This window comes from Oncorhynchus kisutch, linkage group LG8 (assembly GCF_002021735.2).
Source record: "Oncorhynchus kisutch isolate 150728-3 linkage group LG8, Okis_V2, whole genome shotgun sequence".
Taxonomy (NCBI): Eukaryota; Metazoa; Chordata; class Actinopteri; order Salmoniformes; family Salmonidae; genus Oncorhynchus; species Oncorhynchus kisutch.
Genome location: NC_034181.2, coordinates 69,412,572 through 69,436,235, shown reverse-complemented (window position 1 = coordinate 69,436,235; position 23,664 = coordinate 69,412,572). Strand labels below are relative to the sequence as shown.

At 41.9% G+C, this 23,664-nt stretch overlaps 3 protein-coding genes across 8 annotated transcripts in view; 2 read left to right on the top strand and 1 right to left on the bottom strand.

Moving 5' to 3' along the window:
- LOC109879943 (chromodomain Y-like protein 2) overlaps positions 1–12,177 on the top strand; it is a 44,054-nt gene extending 31,877 nt beyond the window's left edge. The window contains exons 4-7 of the mRNA XM_031831044.1: positions 3,136–3,308; positions 3,762–3,972; positions 4,126–4,269; positions 8,878–12,177. Coding sequence (XP_031686904.1) covers positions 3,136–3,308; positions 3,762–3,972; positions 4,126–4,269; positions 8,878–9,036 — 687 coding nt within the window. The 3' untranslated portion in view covers positions 9,037–12,177. The remainder of the gene's footprint in view (positions 1–3,135; positions 3,309–3,761; positions 3,973–4,125; positions 4,270–8,877) is intronic.
- Positions 12,178–13,054: 877 nt separating this feature from the next.
- Positions 13,055–19,610, bottom strand: LOC109879939 (COX assembly mitochondrial protein 2 homolog). Of its 6 annotated transcripts, none has more exons than XM_020472143.2 (5): positions 19,275–19,609; positions 18,825–18,854; positions 18,570–18,682; positions 13,625–13,696; positions 13,055–13,526 (listed from the first exon to the last, which is right to left on the bottom strand). In XM_020472143.2, the coding sequence occupies exons 3-5, from the start codon at positions 18,648–18,650 to the stop codon at positions 13,443–13,445; spliced, it is 237 nt and encodes a 78-aa protein (XP_020327732.1). In that variant the 5' UTR covers positions 18,651–18,682; positions 18,825–18,854; positions 19,275–19,609; the 3' UTR covers positions 13,055–13,442. The 6 variants fall into 6 exon arrangements, with proteins under 6 accessions (XP_020327732.1, XP_020327730.1, XP_031686902.1 ...); XM_020472141.2 differs by having other exon boundaries at positions 19,323–19,609; XM_031831042.1 differs by lacking the exon at positions 19,275–19,609 and adding an exon at positions 18,962–19,232.
- A 498-nt stretch (positions 19,611–20,108) lies between these two features.
- LOC109879934 (centromere protein N) lies at positions 20,109–23,507 on the top strand. The gene is made up of 10 exons (XM_020472137.2): positions 20,109–20,393; positions 20,580–20,625; positions 20,722–20,781; positions 20,945–21,018; positions 21,158–21,331; positions 21,448–21,549; positions 21,663–21,717; positions 21,870–21,979; positions 22,073–22,196; positions 23,208–23,507. Exons 1-10 carry the CDS (start codon positions 20,223–20,225, stop codon positions 23,294–23,296), a joined length of 1,005 nt encoding a protein of 334 aa, XP_020327726.1. The 5' UTR covers positions 20,109–20,222; the 3' UTR covers positions 23,297–23,507.
- Positions 23,508–23,664: the final 157 nt, after the last annotated feature.

Sequence of the window (23,664 nt, the reverse complement as noted above, 5' to 3'; positions counted from 1 at the left end):
AGCCAGGTCAATTAGAAAGGCCTGCTCGCTGAAGTGTTTTGGGGAGCGTTTGACAGTGATGAGGGTTGGTCGTTTGACCGCAGACCCATTATGGACTCATTCAATGAGGCAGTGACTGCTGAGATACTGGTTGAAGACAGCAGAGGTGTATAGGTGTAGTTTTATCTCCCTCACCAACTTCAAACATCTGCTATCTGAGCAGCTAACCGATCGCTGCAGCTGTACATAGTCTATCGGTAAATAGCCCACCCATTTTCACCTACCTCATCCCCATACTGTTTTTCTTTATTTACTTTTCTGCTCTTTTGCACACCAATATCTCTACCTGTACATGACCATCTGATCATTTATCACTCCAGTGTTAATCTGCAAAATTTTAATTATTCGCCTACCTTCTCATGCCTTTTGCACACAATGTATATAGACTCCCCTTTTTTTCTACTGTGTTATTGACTTGTTAATGGTTTACTCCATGTGTAACTCTGTGTTGTCTGTTCACACTGCTATGCTTTATCTTGGCCAGGTCACAGTTGCAAATGAGAACTTGTTCTCAACTAGCCTACCTGGTTAAATAAAGGTGAAATAAAATAAAAATAAAAATGTTTAGAGGGCAGGTTGGTCAGGATGATATCTATGAGGGTGCCCGTGTTTACAGATTTGGGGTTGTACCTGGTAGGTTCATTGATCATTTGTGTGAGATTGAGGGCATCTAGTTTAGATTGTAGGACTGCCAGGGAGTTAAGCATGTTCCAGTTTAGGTCACCTAACAGTACTAGCTCTGAAGATAGATGGGGGGCAATCAATTCACATATGGTGTCTAAGGCACAGCTGGGGGCTGAAGGTGGTCTTTAGCAAGCGGCAACGGTGAGAGACTTGTTTCTGGAAATGTGGATTTTTAGAAGTAGAAGCTCAAATTGTTTGGGCACAGACCTGGATAGTATGACAGAACTCTGCAGGCTATCTCTGCAGTAGATTGCAACTCCGCCCCCTTTGGCAGTTCTATCTTGTCGGAAAATGTTATAGTTAGGGATGGAAATGTCAGGATTTTTTGTGGCCTTCCTAAGCCAGGATTCAGACACGGCTAGGACATCCGGGTTGGCAGAGTGTGCTAAAGCAGTGAATAAAACAAACTTAGGGAGGAGGCTTCTAATGTTAACATTCATGAAACCAATGCACAAAATGCTTATTTCTCTCAAATGTTGTGCACACATTTGTTTACATTCATTTTAATGAGCATTTCTCCTTTGCCAAGATATTCAATCCACCTGACAGGTGTTGCATATCAAGAAGCTGATTAAACAGCATGATCATTACACAGGTGCACCTTGTGCTGGGGACAATAAAAGGCCACTCTAAAATGTGTAGTTTTGTCACACAACACAATACCACAGATGTCAAGTTTTGAGGGTGTGTGCAATTGGCATGCTGACTGCAGGAATGTCCACCAAAGCTGTGGCCAGAGAATGTAATGTTCATTTATCTACCATAAGCCACCTCCAACATCATTGTAGAGAAAATGGCCTCAACTGCAGACCACGGTGACTTGTGGGCGAGCTGTTTTCTGATGTGACGTTGTGAACAGTGTCCCATTGTGGGGTTATGGTATGGGCAGGCATAAGCTACGGACAACAAACACCATTACATTTTATCAATGCCAATTTGAATGTACTGAGTTAACGTGGCGAGAACTTGAGACCCATTGTCGTGCCATTCATCCGCCACCATTACCTCATGTTTCAGCATGATAATGCATGGCCCCATGTCGCAAGGATCTGTACACAATTCCTGGGATGCTCTGGATTGATGTGCACGACAACATGTTTCAGTTCCCACCAATATCCAGCAACATTATAAAGCAATTGAAGAGGAGTGGGACAACTTTCCACAGGCCACAATCAACAGCCTGATAAACTCTGTTACATGATGCAAATGGTGGTCACACCAGATACTGACTGGTTTTCTGATCAACGCCCCTACTTTTATTTTAAGGTGTGTCGTGTCTTTGGCTATGCCGGATTAAGTGAAATGACATGCTATTCTATAAAATACTCTGTCTGTTCTTTCCTAGCCCGCATTTGCAGCTGCTGTTGCTAACTCAACGGCTAGGAGGCATCACTTCTGTAGTGAATAAGAGTTCAAAGTTCATACCATTCGCTACCAAAGGTCACGCTGAGGTTGGCTTAGTTCTGTAGTTGACATGTTAGTCCTTTTAACGCAGAGCTCACGTACTTGGAACAGGAGGTTACATTTTCATCAAGGCTTTATATAGTGGAGCGAGAAGGGTGTGTTTGAAAAGTTTTATAACCCATGTCTCTTCACAGGGGCGGGCCACTGATTGAGCAGAGCCCTAACCTTATGAAAACCCAAATCTCTCATTTGGAAGCTAAAATTACATTTAATCTTTTCACCAATAATTTTATATTCAAACATTTGAATTGAACAATTCCATGTGAATCCGATAACTATAATGTGCAGACTTTCTACTGTAGAGTTTATGTCATCTTATCATTGATGAGAATGTCTCAGATGACAACCGAACTGACATCATATTCATTAAGTACGCATATGTTCAATTGGTCGGATTACCAGAATATAGTTCATTTCTTCCCACCTTCTGATGTTCCCAGAATCTATGTTAACCAAAGGATTTTCAAATGTCACATCAGTAGGGTAGAGTGGAAAAAGGGGGGAAGAGGTATTTATGACTGTCATAAACCTATCCCCAGGCTAACGTCATGACAGGTGTCTGTGACCAAGTCATGTGAAATCCATAGATTAGGGCCTAATGAATTTATTTCAAATGACTGATTTCCTTATATTAACTGTAACTCAGTAAAATCTTTGAAATTATTGCATGTTGCGTTTATTTTTGTTCATTATAAATTGATGTGATTGCTCAGTTAGATATAACCGGTTTTACCTGTCTCTAGCTGTAGATAAAGAAGGTATCCTACAGCTACTCTTGCGTGGCCTGTTGCGTGTACACACTCTTAACTTGTCTGTAGATCATGGGGGTAATGTACAGCAGGGCTCTGGTCTGATAGAAGATTGAACTCTCTCTTCCTCCCCCTCTATCTCTCTCTCCCAACCCTAACTCCCTCTCTCACTTTCTCTCCTCGATCTCTCTCTGTGTAGATAATGAAGGAGGTGTGTCGGGCTCTGGGGAACGCAGCAGCTGATGACAGTAAGCTGTTGCTGCTCAGTGCTGTGGGGAGTATCTTCTGTAGTGGCCTGGACCCGTCCTACCTGATAGGACGCCTCTCCACAGACCGCAGGAAAGAGAGCAGCCGCATTGCTGACGCTGTACGGTAAGAGAGGAACATAAGCTATAGCTACACATACACTGAAATAACACACAATTGCCATTATCCACCTAAAGAAGGCTACAGCAGGAACAGAGAACACAGCACACACTTACACACACCTACACACTTACCTAGACATCTCTACCATTAGAGTGCATTGACTTGATGTCTTACCAAGGTAAATTATCTTAGCGCACTGGAAGATCATTTTTTGCTTATTTTAACCTATAAAAAGGCTTGATACAAGTGGGGTAAGAAATGATCTTATTTCAAGATATTTGATCTTAATAAGATGTCTTACCAAGACAAATGATCTTAGTGCACTGGCAGATCATTTTTCATACTTTAAACTAAGAAAAGCTGCTTGCCCTGATTTGCCTAAAGCAGGATAAGCACAAAGACACAATCATATTGTACTGTATAGTTTATACTCACTGTTTGTGTCTCCTCTCCCAGGGACTTTGTGCTGGCGTTTATCCACTTTAAGAAGCCCATCGTGGTGGCCATCAACGGGCCTGCCCTGGGCCTGGGGGCCGCTATCCTGCCCCTATGTGACGTGGTGTGGGCCAGCGAGCGGGCCTGGTTCCAAACGCCCTGTGCTGCCCTCCGCCTCACCCCCTCCGGCTGCTCCTCCTACACCTTCCCCCAGATCCTGGGAGTGGCTCTGGTGAGTCTGGTTGCCTGGTCCACTCTGCAGGTTTTTGTTCAAGCCCTGCAGTAAAACACGATTCAACTAATTATTCAATGTTTTACATCTACATTACATTGTTGTACACTTTAAAAATATATATCTCCCTGTCCCCGCCTCTCACACTGACAGACCAATGAGATGCTGTTCTGCGGGAGGAAGCTCACAGCACAGGAAGCCTGCAGCCGGGGCCTGGTGTCCCAGGTCTTCTGGCCAACCACGTTCAACCAGGAAGTGATGCTGCGTGTGAAAGAGATGTCCACCTGCAGTGCTATGGTAAGCTTTTCTGACAGAGATAGTCATGTAGAGCTGAATTTATATATCCCAGGACTTGCGCTAGGAGCCTGCCAAGAGCATTGGTCTGTAAATTGAATAAAACTCTTAGATAATATTATCTAACCACAAATAAGAGAAACGTGCAATATACAGTTGAAGTAAAACTAATTTTTCAACTACTCCACACATTTCTTGTTAACAAACTATAGTTTTGGCAAGTCGGTTAGGACATCTACTTTGGAATTTTACCAGCAATTGTTTACAGACAGATTATTTCACTTATAATTCACTGTTCACAATTCCAGTGGGTCAGAAGTTTACATACACTAAGTTGACTGTGCCTTTAAACAGCTTGGAAAATTTCAGAATATTATGTCATGGCTTTAGAAGCTTCTGATAGGCTAATTGATATCATTTGAGTCAATTGGAGGTGTACCTGTGGATGTATTTCAAGGCCTTCCTTCAAACTCTGTGCCTCTTTGCTTGACATCATGGGAAAATCAAAAGAAATCAGCCAATCAGCCAAGGTCTACAAAAACATTATAGACCTCCACAAGTCTGGTTCATCCTTGGGTGCAATTTCCAAACGCCTGAAGGTACCACGTTCATCTGTACAAACAATAGTACTCAAGTACACATCATGGGACCACACAGCCGTTATACCGCTCAGGAAGGAGACGCGTTCTGTCTCCTAGAGATGAACGTACTTTAGTGCAAAAAGTGCAAACCATTCCCAGAACAGCAAAGGACCTTGTGAAGATGCTGGAGGAAACAGGTACAAAAGTATCAATATCCACAGTAAAACGAGTCCTACATCGACATAACCTGAAAGTTTGGCCATAATGACCATAGTTATGTTTGGAGGAACAAGGGGGAGGCTTGCAAGCCGAAGAACACCATCCCAACCATGAAGCACAGGGGTGGCAGCATCATGTTGTGGGGGTGCTTTGCTACAAAAGGGACTGGTGCACTTCACAAAATAGATGGCGTCATGAGGCAGGAAAATTATGTGGATGTATTGAAGCAACACCTCAAGACATCAGTCAGGAAGTTAAAGCTTGGTCGCAAATGGGTCTTCCAAATGGACAATGACCAAGCATACTTCCAAAGTAGTGGCAAAATGGCTTAAGGACAACAAAGTCAAGGTATTGGAGTGGCCATCACAAAGCCCTGACCTCAATCCCATAGAATATTTGTGGCCAGAACTGAAAAAGCGTATGCGAGCAAGGAGGCCGACAAACCTGACTCAGTTACACCAGCTCTGTCAGGAGGAATGGGCCAGTATTCACCCAACTTATTGTGGGAAGCTTGTGGAAGGCTACCTGAAACGTTTGACCCAAATTAAACAATTTAAAGGCAATGCTACCAAATACTAATTGAGTGTATGTAAACTTCTGACCCACTGGGTATGTTATGAAATAAATAAAAGCTGAAATAAATCATTCTCTCCACTATTATTCTGACATTTCACATTCTTAAAATAAAGTGGTGATCCTAACGACCTAAGACAGGGAATTTTTACTAGGATTAAATGTCAAGAATTGTGAATAACTGCATTTAAATGTATTTGGCTAAGGTGTATGTAAACTTCCGACCAACTGTATATTCACTGTTCAAAAGTTTGGGGTCATAACATCAAATTGATCAGAAATACAGTGTAGACATTGTTAATGTTGTAAATTTACTATTGTAGCTTCGTTAAGGAGTACCCGCAATACACCAGTCTCAACGTCAACAGTGAAGTGGTGACTCCGGGATGCTGGCCTTCTAGGCAGAGTGCCTCTGTCCAGTGTCTGTGTTCTTTTGCCCATCTTAATCTTTTTTATTTTATTTTTTTTGGCCAGTTTGAGATATGGCTTTTTCTTTACAACTCTGCCTAGGAGGCCAGCATCCCGGAGTCGCCACTTCACTGTTGACGTTGAGATAACTGGTGTTTTGAGAGTACTATTCAATGAAACTGCCAGTTGAGGACTTGTGAGGCATCTGTTTTTCAAACTAGACACTCTAATGTACTTGTCCTCTTGCTCAGTTGCGCACCGGGGCCTCCCACTCCTCTTTCTATTCCTGTTCGAGGCAGGTTTGTGCTGTTCTGTGAAGGGAGTAGTACACAGTCTACGGGATCTTCAGTTTCTTGGAAATTTCTCACATGGAATAGCCTTAATTTCTCAGAACAAGAATAGACTGACGAGTTTCAGGAGAAAGATCTTTGTTTCTGGCCATTTTGAGCCTGTAATCGAACCCACAAATGCTGATGCTCCAGATACTCAACTAGTCTAAAGAAGGCCAGTTTTATTGCTTCTTTAATCAGGACAACAGTTTTCAGCTGTACTAACATTATTGCAAAAGGGTTTTCTAATGATCAATTAGCCTTTTAAAACGATAAACTTGGATTAGCTAACACAACATGCCGTTGGAACATAGGAGTGATGGTTGCTGATAATGGGCCACTGTACGCCTATGTAGATATTCCATAAAAAATCTGCCGTTTCCAGCTACAATAGTCATTTACAACATTAACAATGTCTACACTGTATTTCTGATCAATTTTATGTTTATCGGACAAAAAATGTGCTTTTCTTTCAAAAACAAGGATATTTCTATGTGATCCCAAACTTTTGAACTGTTATGTATTATATATGTATGTATGTATGTATGTATGTATGTATGTATGTATGTATGTATGTATGTATGTATGTATGTATGTATGTATGTACGTACGTACAGTGGGGAGAACAAGTATTTGATACACTGCTGATTTTGCAGGTTTTCCTACTTACAAAGCATGTAGAGGTCTATAATTTTTTTATCATAGGTACACTTCAACTGTGAGAGACGGAATCTAAAACAAAAATCCAGAAAACCACATTGTATGATTTTTAAGTAATTGTTTGTATGTACAGTGGGGCAAAAAAGTATTTAGTCAGCCACCAATTGTGCAAGTTCTCCCACTTAAAAAGATGAGAGAGGCCTGTCATTTTTGTCATAGGTACACTTCAACTATGACAGACAAAATGAGAAATAAAATTCCAGAAAATCACATTGTAGGATTTATAATGAATTTATTTGCAAATTATTGTGGAACATAAGTATTTGGTCAATAAGAAAACTTTATCTCAATACTTTGTTTAATACCCTTTGTTGGCAATGACAGAGGTCAAACAAGGTTTTCACACACTGTTGCTGGTATTTTGGCCCATTCCTCCATGCAGATCTCCTCTTGAGCAGTGATGTTTTGGGGCTGCTGCTGTGCAACACGGACTTTCAACTCCCTCCAAAGATTTTCTATGGGGTTGAGATCTGGAGACGGGCTAGGCCACTCCAGGACCTTGAAATGCTTCTTACGAAGCCACTCCTTCATTGCCTGGGCGGTGTGTTCGGGATCATTGTCATGCTGAAAGACCCAGCCACATTTCATCTTCAATGCTCTTGCTGATGGAAGGAGGTTTTCACTCAAAATCTCACGATACATGGCCCCATTCATTCTTTGCTGTACACGGATCGGTCGTCCTGATCCCTTTGCAGAAAAACAGCCCCAAAGCATGATGTTTCCACCCCAATGCTTCACAGTAGGTATGGTGTTCTTTGGATGCAACTCAGCATTCTTTATCCTCCAAACACGACGAGTTGAGGTTTTACCAAAAAGTTATATTTTGGTTTCATCTGACCATATGACATTCTCCCAATCTTCTTCTGGATCATCCAAATGCTCTCTAGCAAACTTCAGACGGGCCTGGACATGTACTGGCTTAAGCAGGGGGACACGTCTGGCACTGCAGGATTTGAGTCCCTGGCGGTGTAGTGTGTTACTGATGGTAGGCTTTGTTACTTTGGTCCCAGCTCTCTGCAGGTCATTCACTAGGTCCCCCCGTGTGGTTCTGGGATTTTTGCTCACCGTTCTTGTGATCATTTTGAACCCACGGGGTGAGACCTTGCGTGGAGCCCCAGATCGAGGGAGATTATCAGTGGCCTTGTATGTCTTCCATTTCCTAATAATTGCTCACCCAGTTGATTTCTTCAAACCAAGCTGCTTACCTATTGCAGATTCAGTCTTCCCAGCCTGGTGCAGGTCTACAATTTTGTTTCTGGTGTCCTTTGACAGCTCTTTGGTCTTGGCCATAGTGGAGTTTAGAGTGTGACTGTTTGAGGTTGTGGACAGGTGTCTTTTATACTGATAACAAGTTCAAACAGGTGCCATTAATACAGGTAACGAGTGGAGGACAGAGGAGCCTCTTAAAGAAGAAGTTACAGGTCTGTGAGAGCCAGAAATCTTGCTTGTTTGTAGGTGACCAAATACTTATTTTCCACCATAATTTTCAAATAAATTCATAAAAAATCCTACAATGTGATTTTCTGGATTTTTTTTCTCATTTTGTCTGTCATAGTTGAAGTGTACCTATGATGAAAATTACAGGCCTCTCTCGTCTTTTTAAGTGGGAGAACTTGCACAATTGGTGGCTGACTAAATACTTTTTTGCCCCACTGTATGTATGTGCTTGGGTTCTGTAACTAATACAGTACATTGCTGCTATATCAAGGGTGTAAAAATGAAGGGCCTCTATCTATGAAGCAGGCCGCCTCTTACTCTCTGTTTGTCCCTGTGTGTGAAAGGTTCTGGAAGAGTCCAAATGCCTGGTGCGGAGCATTCTGAAGTCGGTCCTGGAGGAGGTGAATGAGAAAGAGTGTCAAATGCTCAAACAGCTGTGGTGCTCCACCAAGGGACTGGAGGCGCTCTTCAGCTACCTGCAGAGCAAGGTGTATGATAACTGACCTCTCACCTCCACACACCTGCAGAACTATCTATGGGCCACGAGATCTGGTCTTCAGTTACCTACTGAGCAACATCCCTGAAGAAATAGGGCTTTGATCTTCAATTACCAACAGTCTTCTTTAACAACCAGCAGAACGCAGTTTGCCAGTCTCCGAGGCCTTATCTCCTCTCATCAACATCTGGGCCTGCAGAGCACCACCATCAATGTTTGTTTTACTTTGGTCATCCCTCAACGTCCCTGCCTGTAAGATGAGCAGAGCATCAACTTCTGGAGAGGATTCATCTGTAGGATTCATTCTGCATTCATACTGGCCTGCTTGGAGTTCAGTTAACCCCTTCCAGAGGAAGCATTGACCTGGAACAGGAAGTCATGACAGTGAACAAGGCTCTTCAGGAAAATGGAGGCACAGCGGTGGTGTGAGTGCATGGAGGCAAAAGAGCTCATCTGATGGCTAATGTCATTGTTCAGTTATTTATTTGAAAATGTATTTAGATTTGATCCTAAATACAAATGTGTATATATTTTTGTTTTTTTTGTTTTCTTTGTGTCTTGCTTTAGTCTTTCTGTTTTGAGGTGAAGTGTCCTCCTGGGCTCTGAGGTGTAGTGAAAATCAAAGCTATGCTTGAGGTCAGAGTGGAACATATATCTTCTCACTTTACAATGCAGTAACCCTGGCCAAAGAAGTAAATAATAATTGAAGTGAAACCTGTCCATTGAATTAGGTGTGGTGTAATAGGAGGGCCACTGGGGAAGAGTTAGAGGTAGGTAATGCCCAATGATACACACCCATAAGTGGGAAGTCACTGTGAATGGGCAGTGTTGACAGTGAACTCTTTCTGGATTTATATAGGTTGTTTTGCGATGCTCTTTTGGAAGTGTTTATTCAATTGCATGTATTTGGTTTGTCAGTAAGGGTGTTTGACCTCTGATTGAATGTGAATGTGTAGAAGGGCCCTCTTTGACCACGACCAACACTCCCATAGAGAACCAGAGCTGTCTGATTCCATCTTTTCATTAGAATGTGGAGACTGTCGATAGATCAACAGGAGACCTCTCCCTGGGAAAGGGAGGAAAGAGAGAGAGAGTAAGAGGGTGAGGCGTGTGTCATCATTATTATATCAGCAGCAACATGTGCAGCGTCATCATTATCTTCAAGGTACATATATGACATGTATTACAGTGCAAAGGTATAGCGGGAGGGGTTTGCTTTACTCTTCTGTGTTGACTAACCTTGCCTGAGACCTGAAGACTTCTTTTGGCTCCCAGAGCTAATGCCCGGCCTTTAGCTCAGAGGGCTACGGCAGTCTTGAATCGTGAAGACGACCAGGGTTTGATACCCCGTTGATTATAAAGGCATGTATATTACATTGTGAAACGTGTAGCTATGGTATTTGGACAGATAATTATTTTGATATTACCTTGCAATTGGTTATTAGTGAGACATTGTGTATTTTTGTAAAGCACAGAAAGATTATGTTTTGTTCCAAAGTAATCACTGCACTTTTCGTCTGTTGGCTGTCTGTGTTGTGAAGATGCAGTAGTAGTGCAGCTGAAGCAGATAATACCTGCATGTGATGATGGCTTCAGGAAATGGGAAATGTATATCTACATATATTGTATGTATGGATATCTATTTTTGGTTTACCCAATAATGAAATGTAGTTTTGTGGAAATTGTTTTGTATCATTCAGGAAGTGGTGGATATTTGCAGTTGTACACATATATGAACCATGTAGGTGTTATATGGTGTAACTATATGCATGTACAATATTGCAGATATGTGTGTTGCCTGTCAAAATACTTTACATTTCAGGGTATGTTTTGTATTGCCATAGTAAGCAATGTTAGAAATCTTGCACAATCATTATTTGTATTTATTTAAAGTTAGTGCTCAAGTTCCCCTTGGGGTGGCATAATGTTTCCCTTTCCCCAGAGGCATCTCTTTCTCTCTTATCTTCTGTTCCAGATATTCTCAGTAAATTGCTTTTTTTCCCTAGATCTGGCCTGTGTGATAGTGGTGACGCAACAGACACACAAAAAATGGTTACATGTAGCATCATTATTTTTAAAGGCTGTTGATACCCACTTTATGCCAAACCCTGAAACAGTAATATTGCTATTGACAGCACTGACAAATCAAAGCTCTATCAATTTCTAATCAACCATTCCCAATTATATTTGAATAACAATTTCCCTAATTGATGTATTATTTACGTGTTGATCAGTATATTGCTAAAGTATAGTGTAAGATGAAATGTATATTAATATATTCAAGATTTGAGTTTTGCCTGTATCTCTCCCCAACCTGGTCTCGGAGCATTTTGTCTTATGCTGTACGTAAATTCATACACTCCATTTAGTATGATTTGTTACTTCCGTATGGTATGTATTCATTTGTGGATGTTACAAATTTGCAAAATGTACAATATATTACGATTTGCTAAACGTATGATATTTTACCAATTCTAGCTAGGTGGGTAACATTAGCTATCTGGCTAATGTTAGCTGGGGTTAGGGGTTAGTATTAAGGTTAGGGTTATGTTTAGGAGTTAGGTTAAAGGGTTAAGGATAGGGAAGGGTTAGCTAACGTGCTAAGTAGTTGCAAACTAGCTAAACATTTGCAAGTATAGTTACTAATTAGCTAAACTTGGTCATGATGAGATTCGAACTCGCAACCTTTAGGTTGCTAGACGTTCACGTTTTACACCAACCCATCCACCCCAAACCAACTAATTTTTGCCTTAAGTAACCATCTGTCTATTCTAACCATAAAAAAACGTAAAATATCATACTACTTTGTATCTTGGTTTACATTTACTTTGTTACGTATAGTCTGAGACCAGGCTGCTCTCCCAGAACCCAAATAGAGAGACATTGTGTTTGAATTATGCATTTGAATAATTTGAAGTAAAACTTGTATAATTAATTTGTTGAGGACTTACCCTTGAATATTATGACCGGCCCTGTAAGCCATGTGTTTAGGTTTGGTTTGTAAACTCCTATCATCTCTTTCTCTAGTCTAAAATCACACCTCGGGGTGCCTTAGAAGTTGTATCTTTTGTCTGTAGGATGCTGTATCCATACGTTGTGAGAGTTTGGGGGTCAAGCTGCTTTGAATAAATTATGACATTAATTTAAACATGGTGTTTTTGTTGTGTGTTTAAAAACTTTTTTTCCTACTTAGTTATCACACCTACAAACTATATTTTTGTTTGCTGCATTTGTATAGTATCAATGTCCTTGTTTGGATAAAAGCACACATCATTTGGATCAGATAAATATATTGTAGGCCAAACTAAAAGAGCATCCATCTGTCCTTGGGCTCCTCTCCATTGAAACACACCACATAAAATAAACATGAATGGGTTGCTCCTCTATGGCACTCTCACTATAACCCTCTTCAGCATTTCACTCTGCTTTCCAGAAATGACTGGGGGCCTAATGCTAAACCGCTGTGAGTCATCCAGGCAGGAAAAGGAGGGAGGATGTTTGCTCTAAATGAAATATTACAATGTTCCACACAATTACCTAGTGGAATGCATTCAGGATTTAGGCAATACCAACCATGGCTGTGTCTCTGTAGCGTTTCATTCTGCATAACTAAGATCTAATGATCACTTAACATTTACAAAGTGCATGTTATTCCTAGTGCTAACTGCTGTATAGATGGTCATTGTATTGTGTTTCTCTGGAAGATCCACTGACCTTATGGATGTCCAGATGCTTCCCCTCTGTGTTCTGACACACACACTGGGTGGGAGCCAGACTATTCGTTTGACTGAAGTGCCAGACCAATAACAATCAACCACAGCTGAGAATAGCCCTCAGGTGAGTCAAAACGGCCTGCTCTACTGTGATAACAAATGCAGTGGATTGTTCAGGCTGAATGGGAGCTGGATATGAACAACCCTCTTAGACATCTGTTGTGGACTTGGGTGAATAAGGCTGTGAATATGACACTGACACATTTGTAAATGAATGAAAGGTCATGTGAGCTTGGAGCTTTCACATATAAGTAAAGTATTGGTTAACAACTTTATTCAATAGAAATCCAGTGTTCATTCATCATTGTCATTCCCCAGTCAGAAACTCAGACAATGTAAAACAATTATTTTGTTAAGTCCTTTAAATATGTAATCAACCATGATAGCAGTCCTCAAAACAGACACCCCCCACCCCACATGAGTTCTGATCACTGAGTAGCGAAATTATCATCCACCACTGTGTATGACAATCCACCCCACCCAACACACATACTGAAACCAACATTATGAGAGACCTCTTCTGGCCAGATATACAGGCAGTAAAGTAGGCTTCTCATGGTAGGCCCCAGTAAATCCCAAGTCCTCCAATACCCAGTTCCTGTGGCCCTTTCTAGAGCATCGGCTCAGCCAGTACTGCCATTCAGAAGTCTTCCTTAGGGCCGTCTTTCAGCCTCTGTCTCATCTCTTTAGCATGTTGTTTGCTTTTCTCCCTCTTTGCAATTCGCTGTTGATCAGAAAGAGAAACATTGTTGAAAATACCAATAGTAGGCATCTGGTGAGGCATCCCTTTAGAATTAAAACCAAATTGCTGGTAGTCCTCACCTCGTCCTTCAAACAAGCTCTCATGGCACGGTCCATATCATTGCAATGGCCAAAGAACTTCTTGACATTGTGCTGAGGATGAGACATTAATTCCATATTTTTTGACAGGTGTAGCTATACTTGACTGCTCCTACACATTAGTTTAGAACAGCTACATTGTAGAGCAATACAGTAGATCTTTCAGTTGGAGGTCTATGTGGGACATGTTCTTAAGATGCTGTTGAGTCATTCCACCACAAAAAATAGGATTTTGACACCATCTCATGTTGTTCTGAAATTGTTTCTGTAGTTAAACATATTAGATTAACACTCCTGAAACATTACTTTGTTGAAATATAATTTGATCTCTGAGATATTAAGCTAATTGATTGCACCCTAATTGGCCATTTTAATTTATAGGATTCATATAATAATCTTCAATGTTGGTCCCATGTTTCATGAGGTGAAATAAAAGATCACAGACATTTTCCATATGCACAAAAAGAGTATTTGTTTACATTCCTGTTAGTGATGATTTCTCCTTAGGGAAGATAATCCATTTCACCTGACAGATGTTGCATATCAAGAAGCTGATTAAATAGAATGATCATTACACAGGTGTACCTTGTGTGGGGACAATAAAAGGCCACTCTAAAATGTGATGTTTTGTCACACAACAATGCCACAGATGTCAAGTTGAGGGTGTGTGCAATTGGCATGCTATGTCCAGGAATGTCCACCAAAGTTGTTGCCAGATAATTCAATGTTAATTTCTCTACCATAAGCCGCCTCCAATGTCGTTTTAGAGAATTTGGTAGTACGTCCAACTGGCCTCACAACCGCAGACCACGTTTAACCACGCCAGCCCAGGACCTCCACATCCGGCTTCTTCACCTGCGGAATCGTCTGAGACCAGCCACCCAGACAGCTGATGAAACTGAGGAGTATTTCTGTCTGTGATAAAGCCCTTTTGTGGTGAAAAACTCATTATGATTGGCTGGGCCTGGCTCCCAAGTGGGAGAGCCTATGGCTGTGCAATGTTGCGTTTATATATTTTTTCAGTATAGTACCTAACTTTTGGACCATAATTCATGAGAAATCCACCCAGACCTCCACACCAATCCCACCCCAACAACCAGTATACAGTATCAGTTCTCTATGTCTGACAAGTAGTATGGAGCTGCTGCTTGGAGTATTGCTTCTTCATCCTTTGAAATGTATTCCCTGTGATGTTCTTCTTTCCCCGTTCAGAGAAATTAGCCATTGAAGTCGCTTGAATTATTTACCATAAATTAGTGTGAAAGTACCAGGTTTTGCCTACTAGATGCCGCTGTTCCTGATAATGCCACCACAACCTTTTGTCCATTTTGCTGGTCTCTTGTGTTTATTAAGTAGATCACAATATTTTCTTTGTAACTTAGGGTAGAAAACCAATATATTTTGCTCATGATGAAAATAAATTGTACGGTCATCCTCACAATTAAAGCCAGTCCTCCATGAAAGCAATTCCGTTTGGCCTTCTTTTAGGCTTAATTTGTGTCTGTGTGTGTGATTTATTCCCTTCAAAAAAGGTCTGGGTTAGTTAGACCACACCTGGCGAACAAGCAAACCATTAGGCTACAGCAGTTCTAATTATTTAAATATTATGGTCTCATGGTCTTCAATGGTAAAAGTCCTAAACACACACTGTATAGCGTTTTTTGCATTGATAATGGTATTGGGTTGGGTTTAATGGTAAATGTCACTAATCACACTACATTCAGAGATGTTTTCTAATAATTGTATTGAAAAACATGACTGCTATGCAAAGGTTAATAATTGTATTATTTTATTAGGGTTCTCATAACATTTTACTCACTAACCAAAGTTTTGGGCTTGTAGGAAAAGTGTTCATATGAGATTGCTACATACGGATAGCCCTCTCAGAAAGCTGCCATTTGTTGGACTATTCATGGAGAGTTGGGTTGAAGCATTAGGTTGTTAAAAGAAGGACAAACTGACTGGCTGTACCACACTATTTATTTTCACCATGAGCAAACGCTATTGGTTTTCAACCCTAAGTTTCAAAGAAAATGCTGTGATCCATTTAAAGGTCCAATGCAGAAGTTTTTATTGTCACGTTCTGACCTTTATTTCCTTTGTTTTGTATTCATTATTTAGTATGGCCAGGGCGTGAGTTGGGGTGGGCAGTCTATGTTTGATTTTCTATGATTTGGGGATTTCTATGTTTCGGCCTAGTATGGTTCTCAATCAGAGGCAGGTGTCATTAGTTGTCTCTGATTGAGAATCATACTTAGGTGGCCTGGGTTGCACTGTTTGTTTGTGGGTGATTGTCTATGTTAGTTGCTTGTGTCAGCACAGTCCTTATGATAGCTTCACGGTCTTTATTTGTTTATTGTTTTTGTATTCAGTGTTCAGTTCTTTCTTTAATTAAACATTCATCATGAACACATACCACACCGCATTTTGGTCCTCTGATCCTTCTCGCCTCTCCTCTTCAGATGAAGAGGAAGACCGTGACAGAATCACCCACCAACCAAGGACCAAGCGGCGTGGTAAAGGACAGCGACGACAGCAGCGGCAGCAGCAACAACAGCGGCCAGCATCACAGGACTCCTGGACATGGGAGGAGATATTGAACGGAGAGGGACCCTGGGCACAAGCTGGGGAATATCGCCGCCCCAAAGCAGAGCTGGAGGCAGCGAAAGATGAGCGGCGGCGATATGAGGAGGCAGCACGGCAATGTGACAGGTACGAGAGGCAGCCCCCAATTTTTTTGGGGGGGGGGGGCAGACGAGGTGTGGGTCTAAGCCAGGTAGCAGACCTGAGCTCACTCCTCGTGCTTATTATAAGCAGCGCGTTACTGGTCAGGCACCGTGTTATGCGGTTAAGCGCACGTGTCGCCAGTACGTGCCCATAGCCCGGTGCGCTATAGGGCAGCCCCCCGAGAGTGTCATGTGAGTGTGGGCATCCAGCCAGGGTGTATGGTGCCTGCTCAGCATGTCTGGTCGCCGGTACGCCGTTTCGGGCCAGGGTATCCTGCGCCGGCTCTGCGTGCTGTGTCTCCGGGGCGCTGGGAGGGTGCAGTGCGTCCTATGCCTGCGCTCCGCTCGTGCCGGGCAAATGTGGGAGTGGAGCCTAAGGGAGAGATGCGCGTAGTAGGCACTAGATCTCCCGTGCTTACCCACAGCCCGGTTCAACCTGTGCCTGCACTCTGGAGGGTCCGGGCTAGAGCAGTGATCCAGCCTGGGGGAGTGGTGCAAAGGCTGGGCACCAGAGCTCCAGTGCTCCCCCACAGCCCGGTCCTTCAGGTGCCTCCTCCTAACACCAGGCCTCCTGGAGGTCTCCCCAGCCTGGTGGGTCCTGTGGCAGCCCCACGCACCAGGCTGTCTCTCTGTCTCCTCCCTACAGGTGGTCCCGCCTGTCCGGCGCTGCCGGAGCCTCCTTCCTCTCCGGCGCTGCCGGAGTCTCCCGCCCCTCAGCCCAGAGGCGCCGGAGTCTCCCGCCCCTCAGCCCAGAGGCGCCTGTGCTTCCGCCCCCCTGTCCCGAGCTTCCGCCCCCCCTGTCCCAAGCTGCCGCCCCCCTGTCCATTAGGGTCATTGAGAAGGGTTGCCATGGTTAGGAAGCCACGGAGGCGGACAATGAGGCTGACTAAGACGATGGTGAAGTGGGGTCCGCGTCCCGCGCCAGAGCCGCCACCGCGGACAGACGCCCACCCAGACCCTCCCTTATAGGTTAAGGTTTTGCGGCCGGAGTCCGCACCTTTGGGGGGGGGGGGGGTACTGTCACGTTCTGACCTTTTATTTCCTTTGTTTTGTATTCATTATTTAGTATGGTCAGGGTGTGAGTTGGGGTGGGCATTCTGTTTGATTTTCTATGATTTGGGGATTTCTATGTTTCGGCCTAGTATGGTTCTCAATCAGAGGCAGGTGTCATTAGTTGTCTCTGATTGAGAATCATACTTAGGTGGCCTGGGTTGCACTGTTTGTTTGTGGGTGATTGTCTATGTTAGTTGCTTGTGTCAGCACAGTCCTTATGATAGCTTCACGGTCTTTATTTGATTATTGTTTTTGTATTCAGTGTTCAGTTCTTTCTTTAATTAAACATTCATCATGAACACATACCACGCCGCATAGTTGTTTTCCATTAAAATGGTCAAAATGAAACAAAAATAGCTTCTTAGCAAAGAGCAATCTCTCAAGCAAGAATTTAGCTAGGACTGTCTGGAAGTGGTCTAAGTGGGGAGGGAAAAACGTAGACAATTTCACAGTATTATTCCAACCCTTAGTGTGTAAATATATATAAAACACAGGAAAATCACGTATTTGACTGCACTGGGCCTTTGATAAGAACCACAAGAGACCAGCAAAATGGATAAAAGTGTGGTAGCAGTAGCAAGAACAGAGGCATCTAGTGTGCAAAACCTCATACTTTCACACTCATTTATGGTAAATAATGCAAGAGACTTCAATGGATAACTTCCCTAAATGGGGAAAAACCATCACCAGATTCCCAGGGAATACAATACAAAGGGTGAAGAAGCAATACTCCAAGCCACAGCTCCATACTACTTCTGAGACACAGAACTGATACTGTATACTGGTTGTTGGGGTGGGATTGGCCTGGGGTGTGGTGGGTCGGTAGGTGGGTGGCTTTGACCATTTTCTTGAATTCCTTATGCCTTTACGCAATGGTAGGAAGTTTGATCCAAATTGAATGTTGGGTACTATATTTGTTGAATATTATGTGAATCTTATAATTTAAAAAGTCCTATTTAGGAGCAATCAATTAGCTTAATTTCTCAGAGATCAAATACATTTCAACAAATAATATTTCAGGAATGCTAATCTTATCTGGTTCTACTACAGAAACGATTTCAGAACAATCTGACATGGGTGTAAAGGCTTGCTGAAATGACATGTAACGACCCAGTCTATGGTTCTCAGGCAAGTATACAATATCTTACCTCCGTGTGACACTGCTTCAGCAGGTTTATCAGTATGTTGCAGTCATCCGTGTGCAGGTGAGGCGACAGATCAGAGTGCATTCTGAGTTAAGGGCTTTACCACTCCAACAATACTGGAAAGACATACAATACCAACCATGTTTGTGACTACAATGTATACTGAAATTTACTATTTAACTATTTGGGTTTGTGTAATGACTGTCTACTCTAAATTATACTCCATCCACCCAGTCCCTCTCCATCCTGCAAACTTACAGGGATGATCCGTTTTCTGTTTACACTTACCTGCAATGAGAGAGAAAACAGGTTTAAACACAGGTAGGCAGGTTAAAACTAATACAGGTAAAGACATGGATAGCATTGCCTGTGTGGGTTAATGAAGGACAGAATACCAGACACAATGATAAGAGCCCATTCTTTCATCCTGATTCATCTCAAAGCTGTGATTCAGCCTCTACTGTAACAAGTAGGCTAGCAGTGGCAGCGTCGTTAAGTCATAAAGTTGTGGTTGTATGGAGATGGACTTTGCTACATATTCAGAGACCGGTTGAAATAGACTCAAATGTGTATGCAGCAAAGGGGCCAAGGAAACACAAATTGTTCAATTGAATGATACTAGCTAGCTAGTTACAGACTGTTCCAGCTATAGTCCTACTGGTACTGTAAGTAACTTAGCTAACAAAATATACTGGAATATGGAATTACCTTAAAGCTGTGAATAGAATAAGGTAGCTAATTGAATAAAGATATTACCAGTTGAGATTATCTATATTCCGGGAATATAATATATCGTTGACCAAATGTCGCTAGCTGCAAGTGGCTAGTAGTAGCGAGAAATACCGCTAAAGGGCAAATGCAACGTTCTTTCAACCCCTTGTTTTAACTCTTATTACTGCCAGGTTACTGTCGATGTAAATTTACATCTAGCTAGCTACTGTACAAATCTAGAAAAATGTGTTTAACAATTCAGACATAGCATTCGAGTGTAAACCTAGTTATTTATTTGATAAAATGAAGACATGATGGTAGCTATATACATTTATCTCAATCTTTCGTAAAGGACTACACTCTGATTGACATTACAGTAGCAAATCAACACCCGCTCCCGTTGGATGGTGGTCCAATCACATTAATTGTCGATCACATGTGGGTGGGCATTCCCTCAATTGCACACAGCAAATAACTCCAGTCATTGCAAGACTGGAACATAAAACACATTATATTACATATTTATGTACGATTGTAGTATATATGCATTATAGCTATATCATCATATGTAATTCATCCTAAATACTGTGCATCTATGCCTCTCCAGCAGACGTCGCCATCGCATATTGCAGTGGAAAGACGAATACATTTTTACGAAACAAAATCCCAGATGTCAGTTTTCTATTTATTTTGTTTTTACACGTTTTTGGTTTAATTTAGGACAATCTTAAACCACATTTACTAACATCTAAACACCTTTAAAGCATGTGAATATGTGGAAAACGTTATCTGAAGAGGAAATGACGAAACAGGAAGTTTGACCCACCAAATGAATCCGATTGGTTGACTCTCGTTCGGCGGTTTGTTTTGGATATGCGTGTCTGCTGTTAGCTTGCTTTTTAATGCGTTTTAAGAGTTGAATTGGTTAAAACATCGATTTTAAGCATGGATGACTCTACAAAGCGTATATTACAACGTCTGATTCGACGAATCCCTTCTCAAATGCTCCAGACAATGCTTGGCAAGTGGGCTCATCTATCAAGGGAGGACCTGCATTCGCTGGACTTCACACAACCAAAATGGGTGTTGACGGAGCAACTACTGGCTCTCTGTGAGGTAAATGTAGCTGCTTGACTATATAGTTAACGTTACCTATCTAACTAGCTTTCTAGTGATGTTCTCTTTAGCTAACTTGTTAACTTAATCTAACTCACTTTAACAGTTCATCATGGGCTATGTGTAATCCACATGTTTGTTATACAATCAACCCTTTCTGATATATTCTACTTGTATCTTTCCCAGGAGAATGGCTTGAGAGTGAAACACATCACAGAACTCGAGATGATCTGTAGGTGTTATTTGACCGTGTGAATTAACTAATTCCCCCCTCAGTAGCTAATGGTCTACTTAGTAATAGATAATACATTTCACCAATGCTTTCCAGATATCATTGAGAATCCGAACCAGGGAATGTGGCATGGCTTCCAGCTCCTTGATGCAGAGGGTAAATTAAAGTCTCTAATACCTTGCTGTACATTTATAAGTGCTTTCACTGACACTCACAAAGTTCCTTTTGAAAGTGGACCCTAATCAATATTAGAGTTCCAAGATATTAGAGGTAGCCTAATCAGCATTACTGTTAATTTCAAGTATATTTTTCTTCACAGAGGATGCACCATCTATTGAGCTGACACAGTTCAAGAAACAGTTCAAGGCCAACCTCACAGAGCTCATCAGCAATGTATGTATGACTTCCATCTTTTATATGCTTGGTAGAAAAGACAGAACGAACATTCATTAAAATGGCTTGTAATGTTCCTCAATTGCTGTGCGTGCATGTGCCATCTCAGTCAATGCCTGTGTTTGTCTTTCCTTCCAAGGTGTCTATTAAAATAAAGAAACACACAGATGAGGCCATATGGATACGTGTTGCCTGGGGGGACAACTTCACAAAGCCTAACCACCTTAAACCCACATATGTTGTCCACCATCTTCAGACCCCTTATGTCTTTGTGACCGGCTTGACTTCAAAGTATAAGCCTCTTTTAAACCAGGCAAGGATGCTTTCCTAATTGCCCCTGAGGGGATTCATAACATCATGTTGCAATGCTTAGAATTATGTTTCTAGGGTCTGTATCTCCTGTTTCACAGACTGAGTTCTGTCATACAGGCCTTGGTTCTGGCCACAAGATATGGCTCTATGAAGGACGCTCACCTCAGTGGACGGAACCTCACCGCCATCAGAGACCTACTGATGAGGCAGTACCAACAGGTAGGCCTGTAAAAGCCTTTATCATGACCATCCCACTGCTTACTGCTAACAAAGAAAGCCTATAGAACTAACTATAGAGATTCTGTGTTCTGCACCTTTTCCTTCATTCATAGGTGTTCCCCACCAAAAATCCAAAACCTCTTCAGGAAAAGAATCCTGTCCCTAGAAGTATGTTTTGTTGTCTGCTTATAAAATACAATTGTAATGTATACATGAACCCTGGTGTCACCATGAATCATGGTGACAACCACAACAAATTAGATATCAATAGAATATTGACTTAGAATGTCAGTGAAACACAAACTATTTTCTCATTTTAGACCCCAATATAGAGAAAGAACATGCTGAGAATACAGAGAACCGACTTCAGATGGCCTGTGAGGCCTTTGGCGATGGGACACTACCTCAACTGCAAAAAGCTGTCTACAAGGTGCAAGAAGTTGAACTATAGTTGTTTACGAAAAGCTTTCTCCTCGTGTGCCTACTGTGCTGTGTGTGACTATGTATTCTGCTCTCTTCTCAGCTGGAGACCAAGTTCCGAGATAACTCTAACAAAACGTTGACAGACAGAGAAGAGCCCTTCAGAGGAGTGGTGGAGTTTGCTAGCACCAACCTCCTAGAGTCACTCAGGCACTGTGTGTCCTCAGGTACAGTATCTATATGTCTGGGGCTGGGCTTTGTTTAATATCCCCTTTAATTTCTGTCAATGGGAAGAGCCACATCTTCTAGTTTTTTGTTTTACCTTTATTTAACTAAGTCTTATTTACAATGACGGCCTACCCCGGCCAAACACTAACGACGCTGGGCCAATTGTGCGCCTCCCTATGGGACTTCCAATCATGGCCGGTTGTGATACAGCCTGGAATCCAACCAGGGTCTGTCGTGACTCCTCTAGCACTGAGATGCAGTGCCTTAGACCATTAAGCCACTTGGGAGCCCTTTGCTCTCTCTCTCTCTCTGCACTCTGTTCCATACCCTCAGGTTGAGAAGTCAAGTCTTCCAGGTGTATGCTCAGCATTATAATGTTTTATTTGATGTGGTTTTAGTTAGTTAACTGCTCATATATGGCTCCACTTCTTTATTCAATTCTGTCCATCGCCACAAGGGGGCAGAGGAACCATGACAGACTTTCACTGTGTCCATCTCGTTCTCCAGACAGATGTGCTGAGTTGTTTGGTGCTTTTCGGAGGGTCTGCTATTGAGTGAGTGGATTCGATTAGACTCAACCGTGGTGAACCAGGCTATAGCCAGTCACATGACCGGCTAAAACCGGTGAGGGCAGAGTACCCTGCCCATATTTAACAGTAATATGCGCAACCTGGTCATATTGTCAACATGGCAGCATGATGGATCATTCGGAAACGTACAACATGTTTTTCCCATAAAAATGTATGTTCAAATTTTCAAACTAGCTTTCTTTGGGACGTTAGATAGTGATTTATCAATAGTAAACACTAACTCATTACTCCATGTGTTACGTCACTTTTGTTTCGTGCGGGGCACCTGCTTACCATGCCAGATAAGCTTCCCAGTTTTAACCCCCCCCCCCCCCCCCCCGAATCCAATCACTTTTAACGCTGTGTAAACTCGGCCTACCCCTTGAACAGGGTGGGCAAAAACTAATCCCCTCAGTGATTGCTTGTGATTGTGTTTTACAGGTATGGCGTCAACTCCAGTCACCCCTCTTCTCTCATCTATCACACAGAAAGGGAGAAACTATTTTGTTATCACAGACAAAGGAGTTTAAATCAAGTTTAACTATAAGATCTACCAGAACAAGTAGTGTATATTTGTATTGAATGTTGACATTTTATGGGGTTCAACATATATTTTTTAGAACACATTGTTTACCCATTCACTCTGTTTCATAATAAATCAATTGACATATGTAATCTGTTTTGTTTTATGTAATTTGTTTCACTTATTTTATATGAACAAATAAAACATTTCTGCAATTATGTTGATGAATTTAGTGCATTTTTCAGAGTCCTTCACCCAAGTGTTGATAAGAATAATCCAAGTGTTGATAAGAATAATCTTTGTTATTGTTTCTCAGTTAATATACTACAATCTGTACTTTAATAAATGTTATTGGACGGATTTTTTTACATTTTA

What these genes read in the sequence shown, in the direction of transcription:
- LOC109879934 (XM_020472137.2), top strand. Translation starts at nt 20,223, where the DNA reads ATGGATGACTCTACAAAGCGTATATTACAACGTCTGATTCGACGAATC. An exon ending in CACAGAACTCGAGATGATCT is followed by an intron (nt 20,626 to 20,721) that starts GTAGGTGTTATT and finishes AATGCTTTCCAG; the next exon opens with ATATCATTGAGAATCCGAAC. An exon ending in CCAGCTCCTTGATGCAGAGG is followed by an intron (nt 20,782 to 20,944) that starts GTAAATTAAAGT and finishes TTTTCTTCACAG; the next exon opens with AGGATGCACCATCTATTGAG.
- LOC109879939 (XM_020472144.2), bottom strand. Translation starts at nt 18,650, where the DNA reads ATGCACTCTGATCTGTCGCCTCACCTGCACACGGATGACTGCAACATA. An exon ending in TGAAGCAGTGTCACACGGAG is followed by an intron (nt 13,697 to 18,569) that starts GTAAGATATTGT and finishes TCTCATCCTCAG; the next exon opens with CACAATGTCAAGAAGTTCTT. An exon ending in GAGCTTGTTTGAAGGACGAG is followed by an intron (nt 13,527 to 13,624) that starts GTGAGGACTACC and finishes TCTGATCAACAG; the next exon opens with CGAATTGCAAAGAGGGAGAA.